Source organism: Ictidomys tridecemlineatus, chromosome 4 (assembly GCF_052094955.1).
Source record: "Ictidomys tridecemlineatus isolate mIctTri1 chromosome 4, mIctTri1.hap1, whole genome shotgun sequence".
NCBI lineage: Eukaryota > Metazoa > Chordata > Mammalia > Rodentia > Sciuridae > Ictidomys > Ictidomys tridecemlineatus.
This window is the reverse complement of record NC_135480.1, coordinates 174,077,635-174,101,976: the sequence shown is the minus strand read 5'-3', so window position 1 is coordinate 174,101,976 and position 24,342 is coordinate 174,077,635. Positions and strand designations below refer to the sequence as shown.

At 36.5% G+C, this 24,342-nt stretch overlaps 1 protein-coding gene across 27 annotated transcripts in view; it reads right to left on the bottom strand.

The window, feature by feature from the left end:
* The window catches only part of Unc13b (unc-13 homolog B), a 197,976-nt gene that overhangs the window by 84,154 nt on the left and 89,480 nt on the right, over positions 1-24,342 (bottom strand). For 18 of the 27 annotated variants that reach the window (XR_013438171.1, XR_013438172.1, XR_013438169.1 and 15 more), the window contains 3 exons: positions 19,952-19,987; positions 14,692-14,926; positions 1,297-9,789 (listed from right to left, as the gene is read on the bottom strand). Coding sequence is in view for 23 of the 27 variants with exons in the window: in XM_078047788.1 (XP_077903914.1) it covers positions 1,297-9,789; positions 14,692-14,926; positions 19,952-19,987 (8,764 nt within the window). In the remaining 4 variants the exon portion in view is untranslated. The remainder of the gene's footprint in view (positions 1-1,296; positions 9,790-14,691; positions 14,927-19,951; positions 19,988-24,342) is intronic. The other 9 variants (XM_078047779.1, XM_078047794.1, XM_078047795.1 and 6 more) reach the window with 3 other exon arrangements.

The window sequence follows — 24,342 nt, the reverse complement described above, 5'->3', positions numbered from 1 at the left end:
ATCATCTAAAGGAGTCAGCCCTAATAAAGACAGAGGGACTTGATGTTATCTGCATCCCAAGTCAGGAGTCCTCATTTTATTACTGGTATCCTGTTGGAAAGCTTCCATGCCAAAAAAAAAAAAAAAAAAAAAACCAAAACAAAACAAAACAGGAATTTTCTTGTGACAGAGTCAAGCCTTTAACTAAAGGGCTTAAATTTATTTATCCTTGGTTAAATTAAGAGAAATCATTGATTTCTTTTTTTCCAGTGATATTTTCCTTACGGTTCCTCTCAATTACCTGCTGTTTTTAGGCTGATTTCCTATTTGCATCACATGTCAGCAGAATAGTAATAAGTCACTGTTCTGAGTAGTCCCCAATGCACATATACATGCACACACGTGTACCATGCCCTGCCCAATCTCTAAAACCCTTGACCAGCTCTTCTGGACATGTTTGGGTCAAAGGTCAAGGTAGCGTTCTTATTATGATTATTATCCTTCTTTTTAATCATAAAGTCTTTTCCCCCCAAGGTAGCACTCTTAAACTACACTGTTTGGTATTATTGAAGAACTATAATTTTGGATAGCTGAGCTCCTGCAAGACTTTACCAAAGCACTTTCAGCCTCAAGGTGGTTCAAAGCAGAGAATAATGTCTGATGAGTAAAGTCTCATAGTAACTTGGGCTACCCCTTGCTGTAGTTTTTCAGTATAGAGCATTATGAAACCTTGGTATCAGAGATTGATACCTGACAAAAAGCTATTCAAATCCATGTTGAATAGAATATAGATTGTTCTAAGTCTTTTTTTTTTGTATTTTACCTAATATCCTTATGGCCACTGGAGGAAGCATCTTAGAAGATGTGGAAAACCAAAGCAAATTAGGTTTCTCCCTATGTAGTATAAGATGTAAGTGCCTAAGACCAAACCAAGGAAGAATCCAACTCTATTACATAGTTGTAATTAATATATGCCCCTTAAATACTTGCTCCCTCTTCCTGCCCTCCCTTTCTCCATTCCACATTATATAAAGAAGAGCAAACCAGAGTGAGTAAATCTCAGGGCTCAGCCTTTCCTTTAATCAAGAAGCTCCTTGTTCCAACAAATGGATTACATTTGACATTAGAGAGAAGGGAGAGAATGAAAATACCAATGTGTTAGTTCTTATCACTAACCCCTAATAAATGTGAAGCACAGGTGTTAGGAAAGACACAGAAAGGATAAACAGCAAACTAACATAATCTAACACTAAGTCATCTGCATCATAAATGGTCAATTCCTTAAAACCATTTATGATGCTTGAGTTGAGAACAGGCCTTTTGTTGGTCATTGGTTCCTTAATGTCATCTAGAGTGAGTGGTCGCTGTTCACTTGAAACACAGTCAGTACTAGCAGGTAACACCTCCTCTTCTTGTTTTCCTGGCTGATTAGGCAGCTCAGAGACAGTGCAGTGTTCTTCTTCTGGTTTCCCTGAAGGACAAGTGGAGCCAGAGAGACTGCCTTGGGCACCTCCAAGTTCTCCAGATGCTGAGATACTAGCAGGCAACACCTCCTCTTCTTGTTTTTCTGGCTGATTAGGCAGCTCAAAGACAGTAGAGTGTTCTTCCTCAGGTTTCCATGAAGGACAGGTGGAACGATTGCCTTGGGCACCTCCAAGTTCTCCAGATGCTGAGATTTCCAGCTGGGTTTTTACTTCTTCAGGCCCTGACAATCCGTGAACAGAGACACTGGGCCTGGCATCTAGCTGCTCAGAGGTCCCAGAGGACTGAGTTAAGACCTCATCTGGCTGAGCACTGGCTACAGGTATTTGAGAAGACTCTGAAGCTTTGCTGGCCTCACTGGAGTTAAGATCATTGCTGATAATCAAAATTGGAGGGGAGGATTCTCCAGGAACATGTTCAGAGTCCCCTTTGTTCTCTTTGGGCCATGAAAATGAAAGATCCAGTTTCTTTCCAAACCCTAGTTTTGAATTACTTGGCGGTACACTTCCTTTATTACCTCCCTCAAATAGAGTTGATAACTTCTTAAAACCAGACATTAAACCACTCTCTACTGCTTTGTTGCCAGAGGGAGAAGGTGAGGAAAAGAAAGAGCTCAGTGTCTTCCCACGGTCAGTAGTAGAGGATGGGAAGCGAAGCTTTGGCCAGTTGGTCATGTTTGGGATCTCAAAAAGAGGTCTTGGCTGCTCCATTTCCTGAGGGACTGCAGGTGGATCTTCCTGGGCATTAAGTACCCCACAAACTTCTTTGGCATAAAGCACAGGTTCTTCCTGCAGAGGATGAAAAATATCCCCTTGGGTTTCTGACGTGGTGTTCTCATTGACATTTCCCTCATCAAACAGTGTAGTATTGGTTTCTAGTGAATTGGTTGCCTGCACTTCCAAGATGTTTTGGTTTGTAGAGGCAGTCTGAATAGCTAGCTCTGGCTCAAGAAGAGGTGGTTGAGTTGGAGGAGGAAGCTCTTCAGTAATCCAGGCAGGATCTGTATGCAACTGTGTTAGTAGCAGAATATGCTCTGCTTCTAATGATGCCTCTGTGTCTGTACCCTGCTGCATTCCCATGTCTCCTCCATCACTTAAAGACAATACTCCTTGCCTCATATCATCCTCTGAGACAGAAGATGTAGCAACTGTTTCAAAACCTTGGGGTTCTGAAACATTTTCAAGAACATTATTTTTTTCCGTTTTGGTTGTTAGTTTAGAGTCGTCTGTCAAGCCATCTAATTCTGACTTTGTACTAACCACAGTCATTCTACAGTCACTGAGAGTAGAATCTGAATTGAGTCCTGCAGAGGCAGCTCTATGCAAACTTTCTGGAGGTATGGATCCCACAGCCTCTCTGGAACAACCATTCTGAAGCCATGAAGTAGCAACAGATGATTCTTGTTTATATGTTTCTGGTTTGGAACTTTTGAAAATTCCAAACAGCTCACCTTTGAGAGGCTGAGATGATGCATTAGAAGAAAAAGAGAGAAAGGAGTTTTTCTTTGGAGATTTAGGAGAAGAGAAAAGTCCAGAAAAAGTTTTAGGAGGTTCAATTAAGCACCCAGAGAAAGATTTAACTTTGGTCATAAACCCTGAAAGCATTTCTACTTTAGAGTCTAGCATTGATTTGTCCTCCTTTTTATCTGCATCTCTGTTCTGGAGGTGCCCTGCAAACCCAGGGTCTGAAGAAGCAGCAGCTGGCTCCTTGATTTGGGGTGAGACTTCATCAGAGACCATTTCTAATGGTAAGTTCAATGGGTCTGTAGTAAATGTTTCATTTTGGCATTCAGTACAAGCATCTAAATCATTGAGTTTTTCATTCAAATGGTTATCATAAGAAAAAGACTTGGCCAGAGAGTCACCAGCGAAGGCTTTCTGGCTCAAAGCCTCTTCTTTCTGGGGAGTTGTTACTTCAAGGGTTTCTGGGTCAATGAAGAACATTTCAGCATGTGACTGAAATCCTGATGGAGGAGGAACAGTGTCTTTTTGTACCTGATCCACCTGAAAATCTAAAGATATCTCTGGTTCATTACTGGAACTCAGTTTTCCCTGTGTTTTCTCTACACTGAACTCATCTGCCACGGAGGTAATCTCAGTGGTGTTGCTAGTGGAAATACAAGGGGCCAATTGTTGTTTATGAACTACTTCTTGAGCTATGCTGTCTCTATGATCACTAGAACCTTCCCTAGTCATTGAGACAACAGTGTCTACAAAAACACTTGGCTTCTTATAGGGCTGGGTAGTCACTGGAGCAACAGGAGTCTGCTGCTTTTCATCCAAAAAGGACAAGCTGAAGAAACTGAAACTAGAGCTCTTCTTACAAGAGGTATCCTTGATGCTTGAGTTAGTAGTGGAAAAAAAGGAAGGAAGTGTGAATAGCCCTTCTGCTTGAGATCTAGCTCTTGGTAAAGCAGTAGAGGCTCTGTTCTCAGATTTTTCAGATCTATTCAAGAAAGAAAATATACTCTTTCTGATTGGTGGTTCTGGTTGAGATGGAGATGTTGTAGCAGTTGAAAAACTCCAGTCTTTACCAGGAAGATGATCTAGTTCATTTGATTTTCTTCTGCTCAGAATATCAAAAGGAATTTTACTACTTTTTGGACCTTCTGTCACTGTGGACATGTCACTAATTTCTTTTGAAGAATCTCTAGGAGAGTCTTTGAGACAACTTGTTGAGAAAGATGGTTCTATTGACTGCTGGATTAGGTGGTCTCTGAAGGGTTTTTCTTTTTCGTTTAAACTATCCTGGGTTTCCTTCATTGATGGTTCCCTTAGCCAACTGTCATCAATGGTAGCCTGTTTGTTCAGACTTCTACCTCTAATCTTCCCTTCAACATAAACTGCTGCAGGAGTTTCTAAGTTCCCAATACCTTGACTATTTAGCTGTACAGAATTAAGACTTGACTTGACCTCATCCTTATCATTTGCTGAAGAAAGAGGCATATTTTCAGTTGTTTGTATGGGAGATACATTGGTTTTAAAGAATTCCCCAAGGGTACCAAAAATATGTGAAACACTAGAAGATTCTTTCTTTTCCTGAGATGATGTCTTTACATTTTTATCACCATCACTCTTTTCCAAGTTTGATGATTCTTCTTTATTCGCCTGGGTTTTAAAGAGGTTCAAAAATCTAGATGCCTGTTTTTCATTTGCCATTGTTCCTGCTGAAGATTCTTCTCGACCAAAGAGCTTCAATGCACTTTTAAATAATGTTTTCTCAGGCTCTTTGGAAGACTGTTGCTGAGGAAGATCACACCTTTTGTGCTCATCCCTACTAAACTGTGGTACAGGAGTATCTGAAACAGAATCAGCTGTAATGATTTTATCATCTTCTTTACTTGATTTAGCCTGAGATAATGTTGGACTTACTTGATAATCAGATTTTAACAAACTTTGTTTTTTCACAGGAATACTTTTATTTAAGGGGAATTCTTGCCTTATATTTTTAGTAAAGTCTCGCTGCTGAACATTGGATACTGTCAGTTTCTCTGAATACTTAAGTTGATTTTCTTCCTCCTTTTGGGAGTTACTCTTCAATTGCTTACTCAAAATTAATGGATGAAGACCATCACTTGTAAGTTCTGCCAGTTTTGACTGCTGATCCATTTTATGCATGACTAAAGCCTCTGGAGATTCACTTTTATCAAAATTCAAAGTACTTTCAACCAAGGCATCCCAAACAGAAAATAATGGAGTCACTTTGTTCACTGATGGTGTCTCTTCTGCTTGCTGCAAGCCTTTAGTCAAATTTTCAGGATGAACTGAAGAGGAAGCTTCATCAGAAAATGATGGAAGCCACTGGAAACTGGAAAGGTGAACTGAAGAATCTTTAGCTAGAGGCTGGTTCTCACCTCTTGCTGTAACTTGACTTCTGTTCAAGACATGATTACTAATAGTTTGGGGCTGATTTCTGAGATCCAGCGTACATTCAGAGCCACAGGGCCTTTCTTTGGAAGATAAAAGATCTCCTTTAAACTTCTGAGGATTATAGACTGAAAAATCCAATGGCTGATCCTTCTGGATTAAACTTGACTGTTCAAATGCTTGTGAAAAGGTTTCTAAATTTAGATACAATGGTCCCTCCCTTCTTGGCAAAGCTACAGATAAATCAACAGGGTCATCAATTGGTTGTTCTTCAACATACCACAATATTTCATCTTCCTTGTCAATTACTTTAAGATTATGGGCAGAAATAATGCTGTCATCTAACGTAATACTTGATAGATAATTTGTCTGTAAATCATAATTCAAATACTCTTCATAAGAATAATCTGGTATATATAAATATACATACTGCCCAGTAGAGTCAGTAAGGAGAGAATAGATATATTGACTATCATGGAACATATAATATCCATAATCCCCATTCTCTGAGGGCCACCAGACTCCATTTTCAAGACATGACAACCATTCCTGATATTCATAACCAAAACCTGAAAAAATAAGGTTTCTATCCATGCTTAATGATTCTTGATCAACTAGGGAGCATGAAGTTTTCTCATGTGAAGAATAACTTAAGTCAATAGGCAAGTCTTCTAGTGAATTCTTCATCTTATTAATTGGAAGGTACACAGAATTTCCATATAATGAGTTAGCTGCCCACATATCACCTCTTAATAAGTAATCTTCATTAAATGCTAACTGGTCGGATGATTCATATGGTAAGTCACACCAAATGACACTGTTTGGATTTGTTCTCCACTCCAAGATTTTTGAATTTTGATCTTTCTGGCAAAAATTTATTACTGGGTTTTGTGAGTCAGGCCAAAAGAAAACATCCGCTGATGGAAATGTATTTTGATTCAACATATAATAAACTGGCTGAGGTTTTCTGGAATTTTTAGAGAGATCTTTGATATCAGAGTCCCATTCAAAATAGAAAGGATTGCTCATGCCTTCGAAAGTCTGATAATGATTTGATTTATTAAAAATGTTAGGATTTAATACAGGTGAATTTACTGTGTTTAATTTTTCACGTGATTTTGCCTCAAGAATATGGTTTGGTGTCGGCCTCTCAATCAAAGATTTCTCTAAGAGGCCCTGTTCAGAACTGGCAGCACTTTGAAATACTATGTTCTCAGAAGTGGGGCAATGCTTTTCATTTTGCTGGGTTTTGCATGGAGGAGGGCAATAATGATTATTAACCCAAGCATCAGATGCTGGTATGTTTTCTTTTGATAATGATAAAAAGCTTTTTATGAAGCCTGAAGTTTCATGGTTTTCAACCCGGTTTATCTTGTTCTCAGAAGTCACACATGAAGTAGCAGGGCTCTTATCTAAGGATAAATGTTTATTTCCATCCAAACTTTTAATGTCACCTAAAGACATAAACTTTGCTTCATCTGCTTTACAATCACTCGTACTGCTATTAGATATCAAGTTAAATAATCCAGAGAGTAATAAACTTGGAGTACTATTCTTATGAGAGGAATCATTGTTTTTTGAATTTAATTCTTGTTGATTAGACAAGTTTTCAGAAGAAAACCTGTTAAGTAGGCCAGAAAGGAGGCCCCCTTGTGTTTGTTTTTTGGAAGTATTTTCTATAACTTTGTCTTCATTAATCACTGTGGATTTTGAAATGGTAGAACTAAACTCTAATGAAGATACTGTTGAAAATGTCACTTGTGTAAAATTCTTACCTTCTCCTGAAAGATCTGAAGTTTTATGTTTTGGGGACACAACTCCAGGGATAGGTAAGGCACCACTTTCATAACTCTTTACTGCTGTATGGTCATTTGGATTTAATTCTTCTATACTCCCAAATTTCCCAAAATTGTTAATAATATTTGAGGCTGAATCAGCATTTATTATATTTAGTTTGGCATCTTCAGAACAATGTATCTGCTCATTCTTATTAAATTTCTCTGTACTGCCAAATTTCCCTAGATCATTATGAATATTTGGAACTGAGCTAGACCTTATTGAACTAAGGTTGATATCTTTAGAACAATGTACTTGATCATTCTTATTAAATTCCTCTGTACTACCAAATTTCTCCAGATTGTTATGTACATTTGGAAGTGAGTTAGATTTTACTGAACTAAGTTTGGCCTCTTCCTGGTAATTTCTTTGGATCTCTTTATCTGTGGTTACTGCCGAGTCATGAAAACTCTGGTCATTAACAACTTTATGACTATCAGTGAAAGGAAATTTAAACAAAGGAAAAATGCTTCCTTTCTCTTTTAAATCCTGCTGCTTTTCAGAATGGCTAAGAACTTTGAAAAATGGAATATGTAATTTTCCACTAAAGGAAAAGGAATGTCCATCTTTCTTAGGGCTGCTTTCCCAGCCATCTTCTTTCACCTGGTCAATTTTCATAGATTCTGACAAAGTTTCCTTTGAACAAGGCTCAGGAGAAGTGAACAAAAACTGGCTAAAGGATTTTCTGAGTGGCTCAAGGAAATCGTCATCACCAGTAACTTTGTCCTTCTCTAACAGCTTTGAAGAAGCCTCTTTATTTGCAGGTCTACTGCCAGACACACAAATGTGTCCTGGCTTATCTTTGGCACATATTTTTGGGTGATCTGGTAACAGAGACAAATCTACACAGGTTTTTCTTTCAAACAGATTCTCATCTTTCTTACTTGCACAACTAGCTGAACTTGAAGGTTCGTTGGCCACTTGGGAGGACCACAAATCTTCACTTGCTTGCATTTGGAACTGGTCTCTGGTTTCTCCTTCCCTCCTATTTAAAGCAGTGATGCTACCACTGTGATTGTCAAGGGTGTCCTCCCTTTGATTTGACTCTGTACCACATCCAACAAAGCTTTCTCTCCTCAGTTCTTTACTCTGATCATCTTTTTTAGTTTCCTCTTTTTCTGAAAAGATTTTTAGTGGATTTAACATGCTGAAAACAGACTTTATAACTGAGCTTTGTGGAACTGAGTCCCTTTCAGTAGTTTCTATTACATTCTCAAAGCTTAGATTCCCCATCTTATTGCCCATGTGCTCATTTCCAGAAGTTCTGCCATGTTCGTTCTTATCATCAACTGTTTGAGAGAATAATGAAGACTGCATGGAAAGATCCTTCTCCAACACTGAGTTGGCACTGGGTCCAGATTCCAAATTAATTGTCTCTGTTTGATTAACAGTCTCTGTTTTCTCTGGAACTATATAAACCAGTTTTTCCACAGAGTTTGTTAAATGCTTTGTGCCAGAACCCACCTTTCCTGTGAGTGAACTGAATAAAGAACCAACAGCACATTTTACTCCATTCAGCTCAGGGAAAGAAAGGGTTTTGTCCTTGTCATCCTTGGTAATAGTTAAAGGTGGTATTTGATCCTTAGGCATTTTCTGTTTTGCATCATCAATTGTACTATTTTGTTTATCTGTTTTTTTTGTTTTTGAAAGGGGACCAAATCTATTAATCTCCTCTTCCTTCTCTGCTAAATATTCTGATACTGTTTCTACTAAACACTGAAGCTCATCCATTGTATCTACATAGTCCTCTTTAGATTCCTCATTAGAAGGGGTCATCTGTCCCATAGAGCACCCAACTGTATTTGCATCACAATTTATGCTTTGTAATTGCAATGCTGGGTTCTCCACATAATATTCATCAGAAAAGTCTCCAATATGATGGACACTGGATGGATGCCATGTTGATGACAGTAAATCTTCCTGCTCATCAGAAATGGGGGAGCCCAGGAGTTCTTCAGAAGTACTGCTAGTAGAATCTTCAATAATATCTAGGGGAGTTAAATTAATTACATGGTTTGAGCCAGATGACTTTTCACAGTCCCTTAAACAACATGGCAGATCATAATCACAACTTCCCAACTTGGTGGTCCATGTGCCACTCTTAACCACAAATCCATTTTTGTAGGGATGTAAAACTGAGAAATTCTGTTTCTTCTTTTCAGTGTGACAACAGTTATAATTTTCAGCATCAGGATATATCTCAGATTTATATATCTTAGATTTATCATCATAGAGCCTTCTTTTACTATCTTCAATATTACTAGACAAGGGTTTCTTTTTTCTTCTCCTATCTATTGTATCATAATTCTGAGGATATCTGGAGAATACAGATGTTTCAAACTTATGGTCAAAATTAAGGACTGTAGGGAATTCTGTCTGTTGGTTCTGAGATGGTGTCTTCTTCCAACTATTGTACTTTGGTTGTTTTGGTTGACTATAGTATTTATCAGTTTTTGAAAGATTTTGACTTTCTTTTACCACTGTTTCCTTTTGGTTATCATTTTCTAAAATGTCTTGTGATATTTTCCCTTCTATCTCCTCATATTTATCTTCTTGTTCTTCATAGTCAACATCAGAGAAAGCTGAAATAATCCTAATTTTGTCATATTTAGCCTGTGAGCCTTGCCTAAGGGGTTAAAATTGGAGGAATGGTAGGGCAAAGAAAAAAGGAGAGACAGGGAAAAGAAGAAAAAAGTTATCAAAGAACCTGTTTAATGAAAGGATTAGAATAGTAAAATTGCCAGTAATAAAAAATAAGAAATGGAAATCCATATGTTCTTAATATTATACCGAGTCAAATAGTTTTTTTCCATATCATAAAAAGAACAGCTTTAAAATTTTTAAATGTTTCACTTGCTACCACTGTCATTGCTAGCTTTTTAAGTTTCTTTTATTTTCTAAGAAACAAAAAAAATTAAGCACGCTTTTTCAATATCAACATAGTGTACATAATAGAACTGTTAGGTACAATGGAAAATATACCAAGAGATTTCTTTTATTTATTTTGATCTTTTCCACCAGCATTGGAGATTGATGATCCCAGGGCACTCAATCTCCCAACCCTTTTTATTTTTTGAGACAGGGTCTCACTAAGTGCTGAGGCTGACCTTGAACTTGTGATCCTCCTGTCTAAGCCTCCTGAGTAGATGGGATTACAGGTGTGCTTCACCATACCTGGCTTATCAAGAGATTTCAAGAAACCCAAGTTTGCTGATGCATTTGTGTCTAAAAAGAAGTCAAGCTGTTAACTTGCTGAAAATTATATTTCAGGCTACAAAGACAACAATATGGTCAAACATATTCCTTTTAAAAAGAAAAAAAACAAGCATTACAAAAATAACTTGACCATCAGAAGTCTATCCTTATTATACTACCCAAAACAGCAATTTATTTAAAGTTTTGTAATTTGTTGTTTGAGAAACACAAAGGCTTAACACATCAAGGATCACATTAAAATAAGTATCTTTTCCTGTGCTGATTATAGCAGTAAAAGCCACATGTCTAACACAAAACAATGAATTCATAAGACAGCTCACTTTTCTTTCATTTAGGTTGGAGATGGCCTGGTTCCTGTATTTCTACACACCAAAGGCCTACAGACCAAGGACTTATCAGCTCACTGTGTTCTTTTATAAATCTAACATATACTAGCATTTATTTAGGAAACAGAACAAGATCAAACATGAAGTCCAGAAACAAAATCAAAGTGGTCACTAAAAAATCTTTCAGGGTAAGGCTGACCTTTTATTAACGCTTCTCAATACCAGAAATACTTTGGTTAATAACATCCAACAAAGTTTAATTTCTGTTGTCAAACCTCAAATTATATAAAAATCATGTTATTCTAGATTAATTAAATAAAAGCTCATTTGGTTGCATGATATTTTTTGTATGCAATTTCACAACTCTCCATTATTCTCCAAAAACTCAAACTAAACTTAAATCCAACCTGGAAGGAGTCTTTATAGTTCCAGATTAAATCAACAGCCATGGATACAGTGGAAATAACTATTTATTTTTATACTTTATATTTCCTAGAAAATACATTTTCCCCCTCAAGAATTTTAAACTTTCTTCTTAAAAAACTATGCAACTTAAGATACTGAAAACAGACTTTATAACTGAGCTTTGTGGAACTATGTCCATGAAATTAGTGTTTGCTTTTATAAACAATACTAGTGATAAAATCTCTCCAAAACTCTTAAAGGAAAAATTATTATAAAACATTGAGTTAAAAATGTCTATAGGGCTGAGGTTGTAGTGCTTGTAGTGGGTTGTAGCTGGGGTTGTAGTGCTTGCTTGCTAGTAGTAGAGTGCTTGCCTAGCATATGTGAGGCACTGGGTTCAATTCTCAGCACTGAAAATAAATAAACAAAAATAAAGGTCCACTGACAACTAAAAAAATACATTTTTAAAAAAATGTCTATAATAAAAAGTTTATGCCAGGTATGGTGGTGCATGCCTGTAATCTTAGCAACTTGGGAGGCTGAGGCAAGAGGATTTAAGTTCAAGGCCAGCCTCAGCAACTTATAGAGACCCTGTCTCAAAATATAAAATAAAAAGGGCTCAGTATGTGACTCAGTGGTTAAGCACCCTTGAGTTCAATCCCTGGTACCAAAAAAGAAAAAAAAAGTTTACTTAAAATTCCTTTTAACTTTTCCTCTGCTGGCCATTATAAAATACTTACTTTTAAATCTCATTTTACCTATTGATTCAGTAAAGCTCAATTTATATGAGAACAATTGAAAATTTTGCAACTTAAAGCATGTCATTAATGCTCTTCCAAGGGTTGTTTATTATAGCAGTAACCCAGGAATAACCAAATAATAAGATAATGGTTAGGAAAATCAGTTTGTCCAAACTGAAGAGTATGCAGTAATTCAGGGATGATCTGTTATCATGACTTTTGGACTGTACCCCTAAAGCTTACAAACACAGAGAAGAAAACTAAAAGAAAATTTTTATTTATGTATTTATTGCAAAAAGAGAAAGAAAAAGTAGAATGGGTCGAGTAGAATAAAGAAAACAGGTCCTGGTGAGGGAGAGGAGAGGCTAAAAGGGAAGTACCAGGTGATTAAACTGATCAAAGTATGTTATATGTGTGAACAAATATGACACAGTGAAACCCAATATTTTATATAATTATTTTGCACTAATAAAAAATTTAAACTATTTTTGCAATTACGTTTTTTTTTAAGTAGGACAATGTAAACAATGTAACTAAAATCAAATGAATAAAACAGAAGTATTCAAGCTGAGCACTGTGGCGTGTGCTTGTAATGACAGCTACTCAGGAGGTTGAGGCAGGAGGATCACTTGAGCCTAGGAATTCTAAGTCATCCTGGGCCAAGTAGCAAGACCTCGTCTTAAAAAACAAACAAACAAAAACAGATAAAGAAAAAAACAAGCATTTAAGTTATGAACTACTAAAGAGTAAGAACTTTCTTAATGTGTTTCTCTTCAGAATCAGAATATGAAGAGTCAGAATATGAGAAAATTTAACTGAAAATATTTTTAGAGATGACACAGTAAACTGGGATAGGTACCAGGGCCCCCAAAAGGGGAGTTGGCAGAGTTGAGGGCTTTGACTTGTCTAGATGGCCTTTTGAAATTAAGCATAAAAATTCACCAGTGTCCAAGTTTAGTGAGCTGGTGAATTTTAGAAATTAAAAATATGAGCTAAGTTGGAATGGGTTTTTTAAAAACTAATCTCTGAACAATAAAATAATTGATTGAAGCAAGGATCAATGGATGCTAAAATCACTTTAAAAGTCTGTAGAATATTAATACAATCTCAGGTATCACCCAGATACTATTAATTACAAAGGAGAAAGAATATTGTTACACTGGAATAAAATAGCACATACCATATTCCTTAACCAAACATCACCATTAGTAAGACAAAGTACATGCTTTCTGAATGCACTGTGAAAGAAACATCACAGTATGTAGTATTTTTGCCAAAAAAAAATGTTCAACCAAATTCTAAACATGAAGAAACAATCAGACAAAATCAAACTAAAAGACATTCTCAAAACACCTGGCATACACCCTTCAAAACATGTATCTCCAAAGACAGGGTACAAGAGGAGGGAGGGGGGATTTGCTAGATTAAAGGAGACTAATAAAAAGGAAAATCAATATAATGCTTCAAGATTCTTGATCGGATCCTAGATCAAAAAGGAAATTAAAAATACATATAAGGAACATTACAGAGACTTATTGGAGAAATTAAATATGATGTATATATCAGAAAACATAATTGTATCATTGAATTTCTTGATTATGATCACAATGCTAAGGTTATGTTTTTTAAAAGTCCTTTCTGGGGACTGAAGTGGAGCAAATTATATTCCATGCATTTATGATTTTGTCAAAATGAACCCCAATGTTATGTATAACATCCTAATAAAAACATTTAAATACTTTTTAAAAAGTCCTTTTTCTTAGAAATTATATGTGAAGAACTTACTGGTAAAGTAATATGGTTATCTCCAACTTACAATCAAATTTTTCAAAAAAAAAATACATGCATGTGAATATATATCAGAAAGAATGAGATAAAGTAAGAGTGGCAAAATGTTAACATAACTAATAAATGAGGCAACAAAAATATGGATATTCACTGCATTATTTCTCTAAATTTTAAGTCTGCAATATTTTTTAAAAACATTGGAGGATGGAAGGAACATAAATGTACACATTTTCTTTGACACAAATACATGACACTAGTTTATGGAAGGATACCTAAAAACAGCAATGGGGAGGGAACTAGAAGGAAGAAAGGGAATAGGGTAAGGGAAGAAAGGTGTGGGTAGGAGATTCTTTATTGTATTTTAAATTTTATTCAACCATGAAATACTTTAAATATTTAAGAAATTAAATTAAATTAAAACAAAGTTCCAGCAAAAGTACTGAATTTGCTATGATAAGATCATATTGGTTTTCTTATAAAGTTCCCAGAAAATATTTTAGCAGGAAGAATTACCCAAATATTCAATATCTATGATTTTCTTTTTTTCCCTGTGGTGAAGGGTGTATCAAAACCACTGAGCTGAGCCAGGGGCAGTTGTGCACACCAATAATCCAAGAGATGGGAGGCTGAGGCAGGGAGACTGTAAGTTCAAGGCCAGTCTGGGCAACTTAGTGAGACCTTATAAAGAATAAACAGGGATTGGGGATGTACTTCAGTAGTAGTAAAGCTCCCCTGGATTCAATCCCTGGTATGGGAAAAATAAATCACTAAGCTGGCAGCAAGGGGGAGCCATCCACCCCAAGTGAGAATGCCCTCACTAGTTGAAAATCACTGATCATAAAGAAAAGTATTCCTGGTAAAAATGTATATGGATGATGTATATGAATGTGTAGAAGAGAAAAGAGACTGAAAATATACACAAAATGACAGAAGCTTGGCCCATCATACTGCTATATTATACCACTTCAAGTCAAAGCACTCATATCCTTCTTGTCAATTGTTTCATGGGAACTGATTGCTAGGAAAAGAAAGTGCTTTGTTCCTAATACCTACCTGAGGGCCCGACGCTCTGGATAATCAAGGTCATAACTCTGTATAGAGTCATTGCAAGAATCCCGGGAACTGCCCTGAAGCAGTAGCTGATGTGGCAATCGCACAGGCACAGGAAACTGGTGCACAGAAGCATTGGGCTGGGAAGTCGTATGGTAAGGAGGTGGGATGCTATTGCTGGTTTCACTGCGATAGTCACTGTCACGGTCATCGACGGCACTATCAGGGTCTTCAAAGGCTGTGGAATAAGCACAGTCAGTCCAAGAACTCCAGCTTTATTTAGTTCTTCAGAACTTTTTCTGCTCTAACATTGATAACCACAAGTCTGAACCTTTAAAACGAGAACAAGCTGAGCTACATATGAGCCCAGTGACCTCAAAAACATATGTGGAAGAATCTCAATTAATATCCACAAGCTCTATCAAATAAGATAAAACACCTGGTTTAATTTTGGTTTAATTTTAGTTCTGATTCTCAGAAGTGCTCCAAGTTGCATTTTTCCAGGGCAGAATTTTCTAGAATTCTGCTACTTTAGTTTTAATAATCCTAATTAAAATCTGTTTTTAAATGTCACAAATAGATTTTGGTCCTCTATTGTTATCAAAGGGGAAAAACAGCATTTCCATATCTTAGAAAAGATAAATTTTAATTTAAAGTTAGACTGTTTTTTTTTCAGACTTTAAAATGCATGGGCTAAACCAAAAAAGCAGATCAACCATGAGGAGCTGGTCAAAGCCAAGGCTTAGAAATCAAGCCAAAGGCTCTAGACTAGATGCAGCTGAGAACAGCAGCAGACTTACTGTCTGGATGTCATGGCAAGTTTTTCTAACAATTCCTGTTAAGTACCTACACCCTAGGCTCAGAATTCCCATCCTGACCATGAGCTGAGAGAAGAAGAAAACATACACTACTCATGGGATATTGCTGATAATGCAGCCATTTTACTAAACAGCAGTGACTACAATTTTTCAGAATTTTATCTACTTTCCAGACCAGCTAAAGTGACCACCATTACAAATCAAAATGATGCTTGGAAAGGGAGCTCAACCCTTTCAAAAAAAGCAGTGTTTGGGGGCTGGGGTTGTAGCTCAGTGGTAGAACACTTGCTTAGCATATGAGAGGCATTGGGTTCAATCCTCAGCACCACATAAAAATAAATCAAATAAAGGTATTGTGTCCATCTACAACTAAAAATATTTTTAAAAGTAGTGTTTGTAAACTACTTTATAGAGAAGCCATATCTGACACCATATCCATATGTGTATGATTAACAAGGTCTCACATGTCCTTTCTTGCCAACTTCCTATTTGATTCTCAATGAGGAAAAGGAATATTCATCATCCTGAAAGAGAGATACTTTTAGCAGATGATGGACTCCTCACATTAGTAATTTTAAAAGACAGTCTGGGGGCTAGGATTGTGGCTCAGCAGTAGAATGCTCACCTAGCATGCACGAGACCCTGGGTTCAATCCTCAGCACCACATAAAAATAAATAAATAAAACAAAGGTATTGTGTCCAACTACAACTAAAAAAAATTTAAAAAAAGATAGTCTGGGTAGCAGTTTTGGCAGTAGAAGCCTCCTGAAGACCATAATATTAGGCTTTTACAATCACTGTAGCAGTAGACAAGGACTTGTATCCATGCAGTAGAAATGGAAAGGAGTTAATGAACTATATAAAAAAAATCCAGGCAGAACTGATAAAACTTGGGGGAAAATGGACAGTGATCCCTTGGCTTCTAAACTAAACCTAGTAGATAATAATTTCACTAAAAGAGACAGCACAAACATGGGGTTGTGTTTAAGCACTGGATTCTAGATCACATTTGTGGGTTCAGCTGGGGAATGGAGTAGAGGTTAAACTCCACTGGAGTTATAGCAACAAGGTGAGACCAAGGGTAGGCATAAGAGGAGATCATATCAGATTATTCCACTTGAGTTTATGGCACCAGGTGAGTATTTAAAAAGGAAAGGAGATCAATCAAGACCCAAGGCCAAAAAAAAAAAAAATCAGGATAAAGATGCTAAAATTCAAAGAGTCAGAAACAATTATTAGTAACACTTTCTGGTTAAAGTAGTCATCTGACAAGCAAGAGTATTGAAAACAAAGATAAACAACAAGAATGCAAAGCATTCTGGCTACAAAGCATTCTGAAGACACATTAGCAGAAACAGACTTTGGAGGCACTGGTTTTAACCCTTGATGAATTTCTTGTTCTCAAAATCAAAAAGAAAAAGGTCAAGAGACAAAAACAATATGCCATTCAGACTTAAGTCTTTCTGAACCCACAGAAGGAGCAGTAAGTCTGAAGAAGTCAGTGCTGGACTATTCATGCATTACAGATGTGGGAACAGAAACAACAAGAGGGAACAGAAACAACAAAGAAGACAAAACTGAAAGTCTTCTTAAATTCAGGCAAGAAATATATTAGCACTAAAGTCAGAAAATCAAGACTGAGTCTACAAAGAGGCAACAACAATAGATGATCCTATCAACCATAAGGCCAAAGAGATTAGCTCAGTCAGAATTAGGAATCCATGATCCAAAGCCAGAAACTACTTAGACAATTTATCACTCTATCTGATCTCCTAAATAATGCTCTGCTTTATTATTTTGCTAGGCTAAGGGGAGAATTACCCACCAACTTTTCTAAAGACGAACAACACTTCTATATTAAATAAATAAAGGGCAAATATTAAGGGGAAAAAAGTGCCTAGAAATAAAACAGGGACCTAGAGGATGCCTTTTGCTAAAAATAGTGACTCTTTACCAAGGCCAGCAGATGCCCTATGAGTAACCAAAACCAGGATAAAGCTTGGCATCTGACTTCATTTTGTATCAGTCTCCTTTATTACCATAAACTTTGAGTCATATCCCTGCTCAGCTTTTCACATATGCATGTTAATCATTTAAGAAGTATTCATCTAACAACTAGTAATACATGGTTTATTAACCCTAAATTTACCTGATATATCTTATTCCCCTTGAAGACTGAGGTATGATATTTATAGCATCCTGTTTCAGGTCCCTAGAGTGGTACCTAGAAGTCTCCAATCATCAATCCCTACCACAGGTCTGACAGACAAACATCCTGAGCAGCAAGGAGTAATTCCCCCTCAATTGATAGTCTTCTCTGGAGCTACTTCACAGAGGTCAGTCTACAGTTTGGCCAAGACTGATTAATTATGCATACCTACTGCTCCCTGCTCCAAGACTGATTAATTATGCATACCTACTGCTCCCTGCGCCAATTCTTCCTCTATCTGAACTTAAAGCTCCTACTGGCAACCTGAAGACAGGGCTGAGACAAAGATAGGGCTGAGATACTGGATCTCACTTTGCCTTCCCAATATGATCCTACTGATTAAAGTTTCTTTTCCTGATTTTCACCATCACCTTTTCTGTTTAGTGGTTGGGGCAAGTGGCAGGCCATGGTTAATTGGGATCCTTGGGGTCAAGCTTCTGGCTAGGATGCAGGTCACAGCAAGAAAAGGTTAGAAGAAGAGAGAATATAAAAAACAGGAGAGTCAGGAGAAAGAAAATACAAAAAAAAAATGAGGTGAGACAAAAGAGAAAAACGGGAAAAAAGCAGGCAGAGGCAAAGGCCAGTTTATCTCCTCTCTACCACCCTCAATTTCCCTAGAAAGTAAATTTCCTGGCACAACCAAATCTAACTAGAAACTGAAAAAGGAAATTAAGGAAACTGTGTAACCCTTCAGTTTGAATAAAAGAACTGTTATTTTAGTGTGTCAGTCACCATCTCCTACTTAGCTCTACAATCTACTCCATAGTACCATGTTCACTAGGAAAACTCCAGGTTTTGCAGAGAAAAAGAAGCTGAGTACAGGTTTGGTTATTCAGCCTAAGGAAGGACCTGTGGCTAGTTAAATGGCAAACACTGAAAAACCCCTAGCAAAGACCATTTGAAGTATGGAAAATTTAAAAGATGGGGACATTTACTCATTCAAATATTGAGTGCCTACATGCAAGGTTAAACAGCAAAGAAGGTTCAGAATACAAGTCAAGTAATACAGGTATGAAAACATGAACAGAATGAATTGTTATACAAGGAAGTTACTACATAAGAGTAGCATAAATTAAGCACAATATCAATTGAAAACTTCCTGAGAGGGTGAGTAAGGAAAGCTTTATGGAGGAGACAGCTTTGAAGAACTTTGTGTTTTCAAAAGGTAAAGACTGAGGGGAAAATATATCTTCTGGATTCTGGATAAAAGCAATAGCATGATTAAAGGCCCAAACAGGAGAGAGGCCATACATTTTTTAGAAATATTTTGTTAGCTAGCTTGGCAGCTACATAAAAGGAAATGTACAGGAATGATAGAAAATAAGCCTGGAAAAGTTGGCTGGGGAAAGTAATCTAACTTGGGGCAAATGAGGCTCTCTGGTATTTAGTGTTCTCTGGTATGTAGTATTCTTGGATTCAGTTCCCATCTTTAAATACTAAGTATAGCTAGAACTTTATCAGCTGGGGTTGGGGTCGGGGGTGAGGGGGGATCAAAGAGAACTGGCACATTTTTTCAAGGCTTAAGTTACTTTTTATTGGCTTGAAAATCTTAACTTCTCTGCACTCTTAGGCTGCTTTTGAGCAGTTCTCTAACAGTAAAAATACTTGGGATTCAAATTACAGCAAGTACATACTTTGTGAGAAAATACAATGACAGGACAAAATTTGACCCTTCTAAGCACCTGTTGGATACCTAATCACTAAGACTCAACTTCATCCCTTGTTAGATGGGTAACACAGTCAGTAATGTCAGCCTAGAGCTAGAAAGAACTGGCTGCCCACTCTTTTAAGCTCTAGAACAAATCTTTAGCAGGGCTACTTCAAGGAAAGCTGAACCATGTTCTCAGCCTCTTGTTTCCTTCATAAAACCAGAATTTTGGCTGAAATGACATTCACATTTTGTCAGACTAATAAACCCAAGACAGTAGTGTATTCTGCATTTCTCCCCAGTCATACTGATAAAGATCTGAGAAATAATGATCAGGTGATCCTGGCATGATTCTGACTTGCACTTTGATTTGAAATCTGCCCTCTTACCCCCACAATCTTCAAGAAGCCAGACTGAAATAATATAATATTCCACTACAGACAATTGTCTCCCAATAGTAAAGTGGGAGAGGAAAGGACAATGGTGTTATATATGCTTGTATGCATGAATATCCAGCTTCATGGTTCAAAGGGAAAACATTAAAAGGTAAGACCAGGAAAATTATAAGAAATTGAAATTCTTACGTACTTTGCTGTTCTCCCCAGCCCAAATAGGTCCAGTGACCTAAGAAAACCACAAAGAACAAGCAAAAGAAGTGTGATAGAGACAATTTTAGCAGGAAGTCAAAGATCATTTCCCCATCCACCCATTCTTAAATGCCTATCTTACTTGGGCCTGCCCTACTTGTATTCCATTAACTTAATATGGAGAGTCTCTGCCTTCTACCAATACGAGAAAAATCTAAAAAATAGTCTTGCTCTTTGGTATTGACTGGATACAGAATCACAAAACAAAAAATAACAAAAACTACTGCTTCCTTCTAGGCCTAGGTTAGTCCCTCTCTCAGGGCATCATGCTTTAGGAGCTCTTCCTTCCCTTAGTCAAAGTAAGAAAAATTTTACCTACTGCTTCTAAGAAATCTTTCCTTATCTCTGTGTTCACCAAACCTGAGCCTGTCACAGTATATCTACCAGAAGCTCAGTCCTGAAACCATGGGTCTGGGATGATCCCCTGTCTGGAAGTGATGATGTCCAGTTTTGCTGCTTTCTACTAAAAGAAAGTTAAAAAGCCAAAGAATGGCAATGTCTCTCTTAAAAACTTACCCTCCAATAGTCCAATATGTAATAAAATATGCTGGCCTATTGGATCCTCAGAGAGAACTATTTTTTCTGAATTATAAAATTTTTAATAAAATCCACTTAAACACAGAAACTGAAGGATAGAAGAAAATGAAACATCTTCTACTTATTTTTAAAAATAAGTTAAAAATTAAATACTAATTAAATTTAAATCCTATCCCATACCCAAAATGAATTTGAAGCAACTACTTGTGACAAAGATATCAATAAAAATAGGCAGTTAATCCCATTAAACAAGAAGTCATTTAATTTATGAAGGTAGATTTTAAAGTCAAAGCTCAGTTCTTCTGGCTCTACCACATACTAGTGCTCTGATCTTGACAGATGTTTCCTTATCTATAAGTGAAAATAACAATAGCATGACTCTCCTCACATCCTTGTAAGGATTAGAGGAGAAATGCATGGAAAATACTTAGGACTGTTACTGGAATACGGTCAGCAACAAGCATTTGCTGTTTTGACCTGTTGCCAGGTTTTTATTTGTTTTACAGTTTCCTAATAAATAGGTGGCACAAAGAAAACACCCCCCAGGTCTGCAGACTCTGACTGCAGACTCTGGTCCACTAAGGAATCTACATTATCTGATCCGGATGGTCCTCAGAGTTCTGAAGATGAAGCTCACTTGAAAGTTTGCAATCTGACTCAAAATTCTAGGTGCATTGATGCTGCCAACCCAAGCTGGCTGCATTTCTCTCAGCTAACCCCTATCCTAGGCACATGGGGCTAATCAGTTACAGGCTATTAAATTTAGAATACAGTGAAAAATCACTTTTCTTCCCAGGTACTTACCTTCTTCCTCTCCTCAGAGAAGAGATGGTATTTTAATATGTCATTGAAAAATTTCAATAACTGATATAATTGAGTTTACTTTTTTTTTTTTTTTGGTACCAGGGTTTGAACCCAGGGTGTTTTACCTCTGAGCCACATCCCCAGCCCTTTTTAATATTTTATTTAGAGATGAGTCTCGCTGAGTTGCTTAGGGCCTCGATAAATTGCTGAGGCTGGCTTTGAACTCACAATTCTCCTGCCTTGGCCACCTGAGCTGCTAGGATTACATGGGATTACAGGTGTGTGCCACCATGCCTGGTTAATTTAACTTTCTAACCATGGGAGGAGTTAAAGGAAAATTTTTCCAGGCTTTCCCATGCTCACCATAGCAACTGTGAGAGTGTAATTATCTTGTTTCTTTTTTTTTTTTTTACATTTTTACTTAAAAATTGAAAAATATTTGTTTATATTTTTGTCATTTGTTTTATTTTTTAAAACATTTTTTATTGGTTGTTCAAAACATTACAAAGCTCATGACATATCATCTTCCATATACCTTGTTTCTTTTTAAAAGAAAATGGAGAGAAAAACAATCATGAGATGCTCAGAATATGTCTTTCAACCTAGTTGAAATTTCCTATATGATAAAAACCACACTCTCTCACAGTAGCATAGTGTTCCTGTGATGTTGGAGGAAGAAGGCAGCCAGACCCACTATCCTACATAGCTTGAAAATACTTCAATGTGGTCATATGGCAAGTAAAAAAAAAATTCTAGCAGTTCTAGGATTCAATTCAAAATTAATTCTCTTTCCTAAAAGGTAAACCTGAATTTATCCCAGTCCCCCAGGCTAAGTGACTAGGCCACAGCAATATAGAGGCTGCTTCTTCTGCATATTTTGTCTTGTTTCTAGTTGAAAATGTAAGAAATCAAAAATAGTCACATTAAAAAATAAGGTCTATAATTATCAAACAAAACACTCCCAGGCAACTGTTACATCACCAATTAATAGTCCAGTGCTAGTTAATTTTTCCATGACTCTGAAACAACAGAATATTGCAGCCTCACACCCCAAGTGAATAGCCATCTGTCTAAGCAATGACAGGACTCACCTATCAATTACTTAATTGTAGTAATTACCAGGTAGCTTAGAAAGACATAAAGTCAAACATTAGAAATTATTCCCTTCCCTTTTTCTAGACAGTAGATTAGATAAGTACCATAGAACTTCTCTTTCTATAGAAAATAGTAGTAAAAAACCTATAATTAAGAAAAGCACTTCAAACCTAACATAGGGAAATAAAAAAAGAAAAAAAAACTATTAGCCTACCTTACTTATGAATACAGACACAAAAATTCAAAATGAAATATAAGTAAATCAAATTAATAGTATAATAAAACAGTAATTCATCATAATTGATTATATTATAAAGATGCAAATATAATTTTAATAAAAATTGATTAATGCACTCATCATATTAATAAGTTAAAGGAAAATACTCATTCAGGCATTCTGAAATGTTCAACATCCACTCCTTATTTTAAATGTAAAAGTTCTACTGAACAGAAAAGTGAACAAATCATAACTGTACTGTTCAATGAAACGGAACACTCTCATAATAACATACAGATCAAGGAAGAGCATTACCACCACCCAGCAGTCCTCTTCTACCCCTTTACAGTCACAACTAGCCTTTACTTAGGTATTTCCTCTGCATATTGCCACACTATTTTTCCAGAGAGACACAATTTATTTCCCTCACCTCTTCCGTCTTTGCCCAAATGTTACCTTCTCATTGTGACCAATATTCTCATCATCTTATTCAAAATTGAAATTCAAGTCCAATTCTATCATTACCGATTGTTTTATCAACATGGATTTTTTTGTTTGTCTGCTCTCTAATATTCTGTATGACTGATTTCCTTATTCATTGTGCTTATTGTTTGCCTCTTGACACTCAGGATTTTGTTTTGTTCCCTGATATAGCCTAAGCACCTACAAAGAATCTAGAAAGAAAGTGTCAAAAATGTTTATAGAAGGAAAGAATGGCGTGGGAAAAGGGGAGAGGCAGGAGGATCAGTGTGGTTGGATGTGAGAAAACAAGTACAATGGTAGGAACACAAATAGGTGTAATTTTTTTAAGAGTGTAATTTGACAGTATTTAACAAAATCTGAAATGGGCATATTTTACATAATAATCCCACTTATAGATACTCATTTATTCAACTAATATTTACTCAGCAAAGTTATTGTGGATACATAGGCACATTCCATCATTAAATTTATAGCCAAGGGAAGGAAATAAATATTAAGCAAATAATCACACATACTGAACAAGTGCTATACAAGAAAAGTACATAAATATGTAATAGAGGAAAGATCTATTTACACATATTTTCCCAAAAAACATAATTGTATAAAGTTTCTCACTGTATTCTAATAGCAAAAATGTGGGAACAAGGCAAATGTCCACCAATAGGGTAAGGGTGTTTTAAATTATTTTACTTGACCACATTTTCACTTGACCAACCTTCTAGTCCAACTATCAATATACAGAAAATACAGAGGACAGAAGAATGTATTAAACTATACCATGGGGATGTATTGACCAAAATCCAAAATGTGGGAAATTGTACAAGTCAAACAAAATTATGGAGTCAAATGACCTGATTTCTTCAACAAACTGCAAGGAAAAAATTAAAAGACCAGACCCATAGGTAAAAAAGCATTGTTAATATATACCAAAAAGGCAAAACAGGCAAAAATAAAGTCTAACATTTAGATATGCACACTTGGATGATAACATCAATGAAAAGCAAGGAAGTCATCTAAAGAGTAAGAACATTAGTAACTTTTAGACATAAGAGGGTTATGACTGGGATAGGGCCCATGGAAGATTCTCTGGGGTAGCTGGCAAAAGTCTACTTTTTGCCCACTTTAACACTAATTCATTAAATCAAACATTCAGTCATCTATATATCTGTGTCATATTCTATAATTAGAGGAGTTGT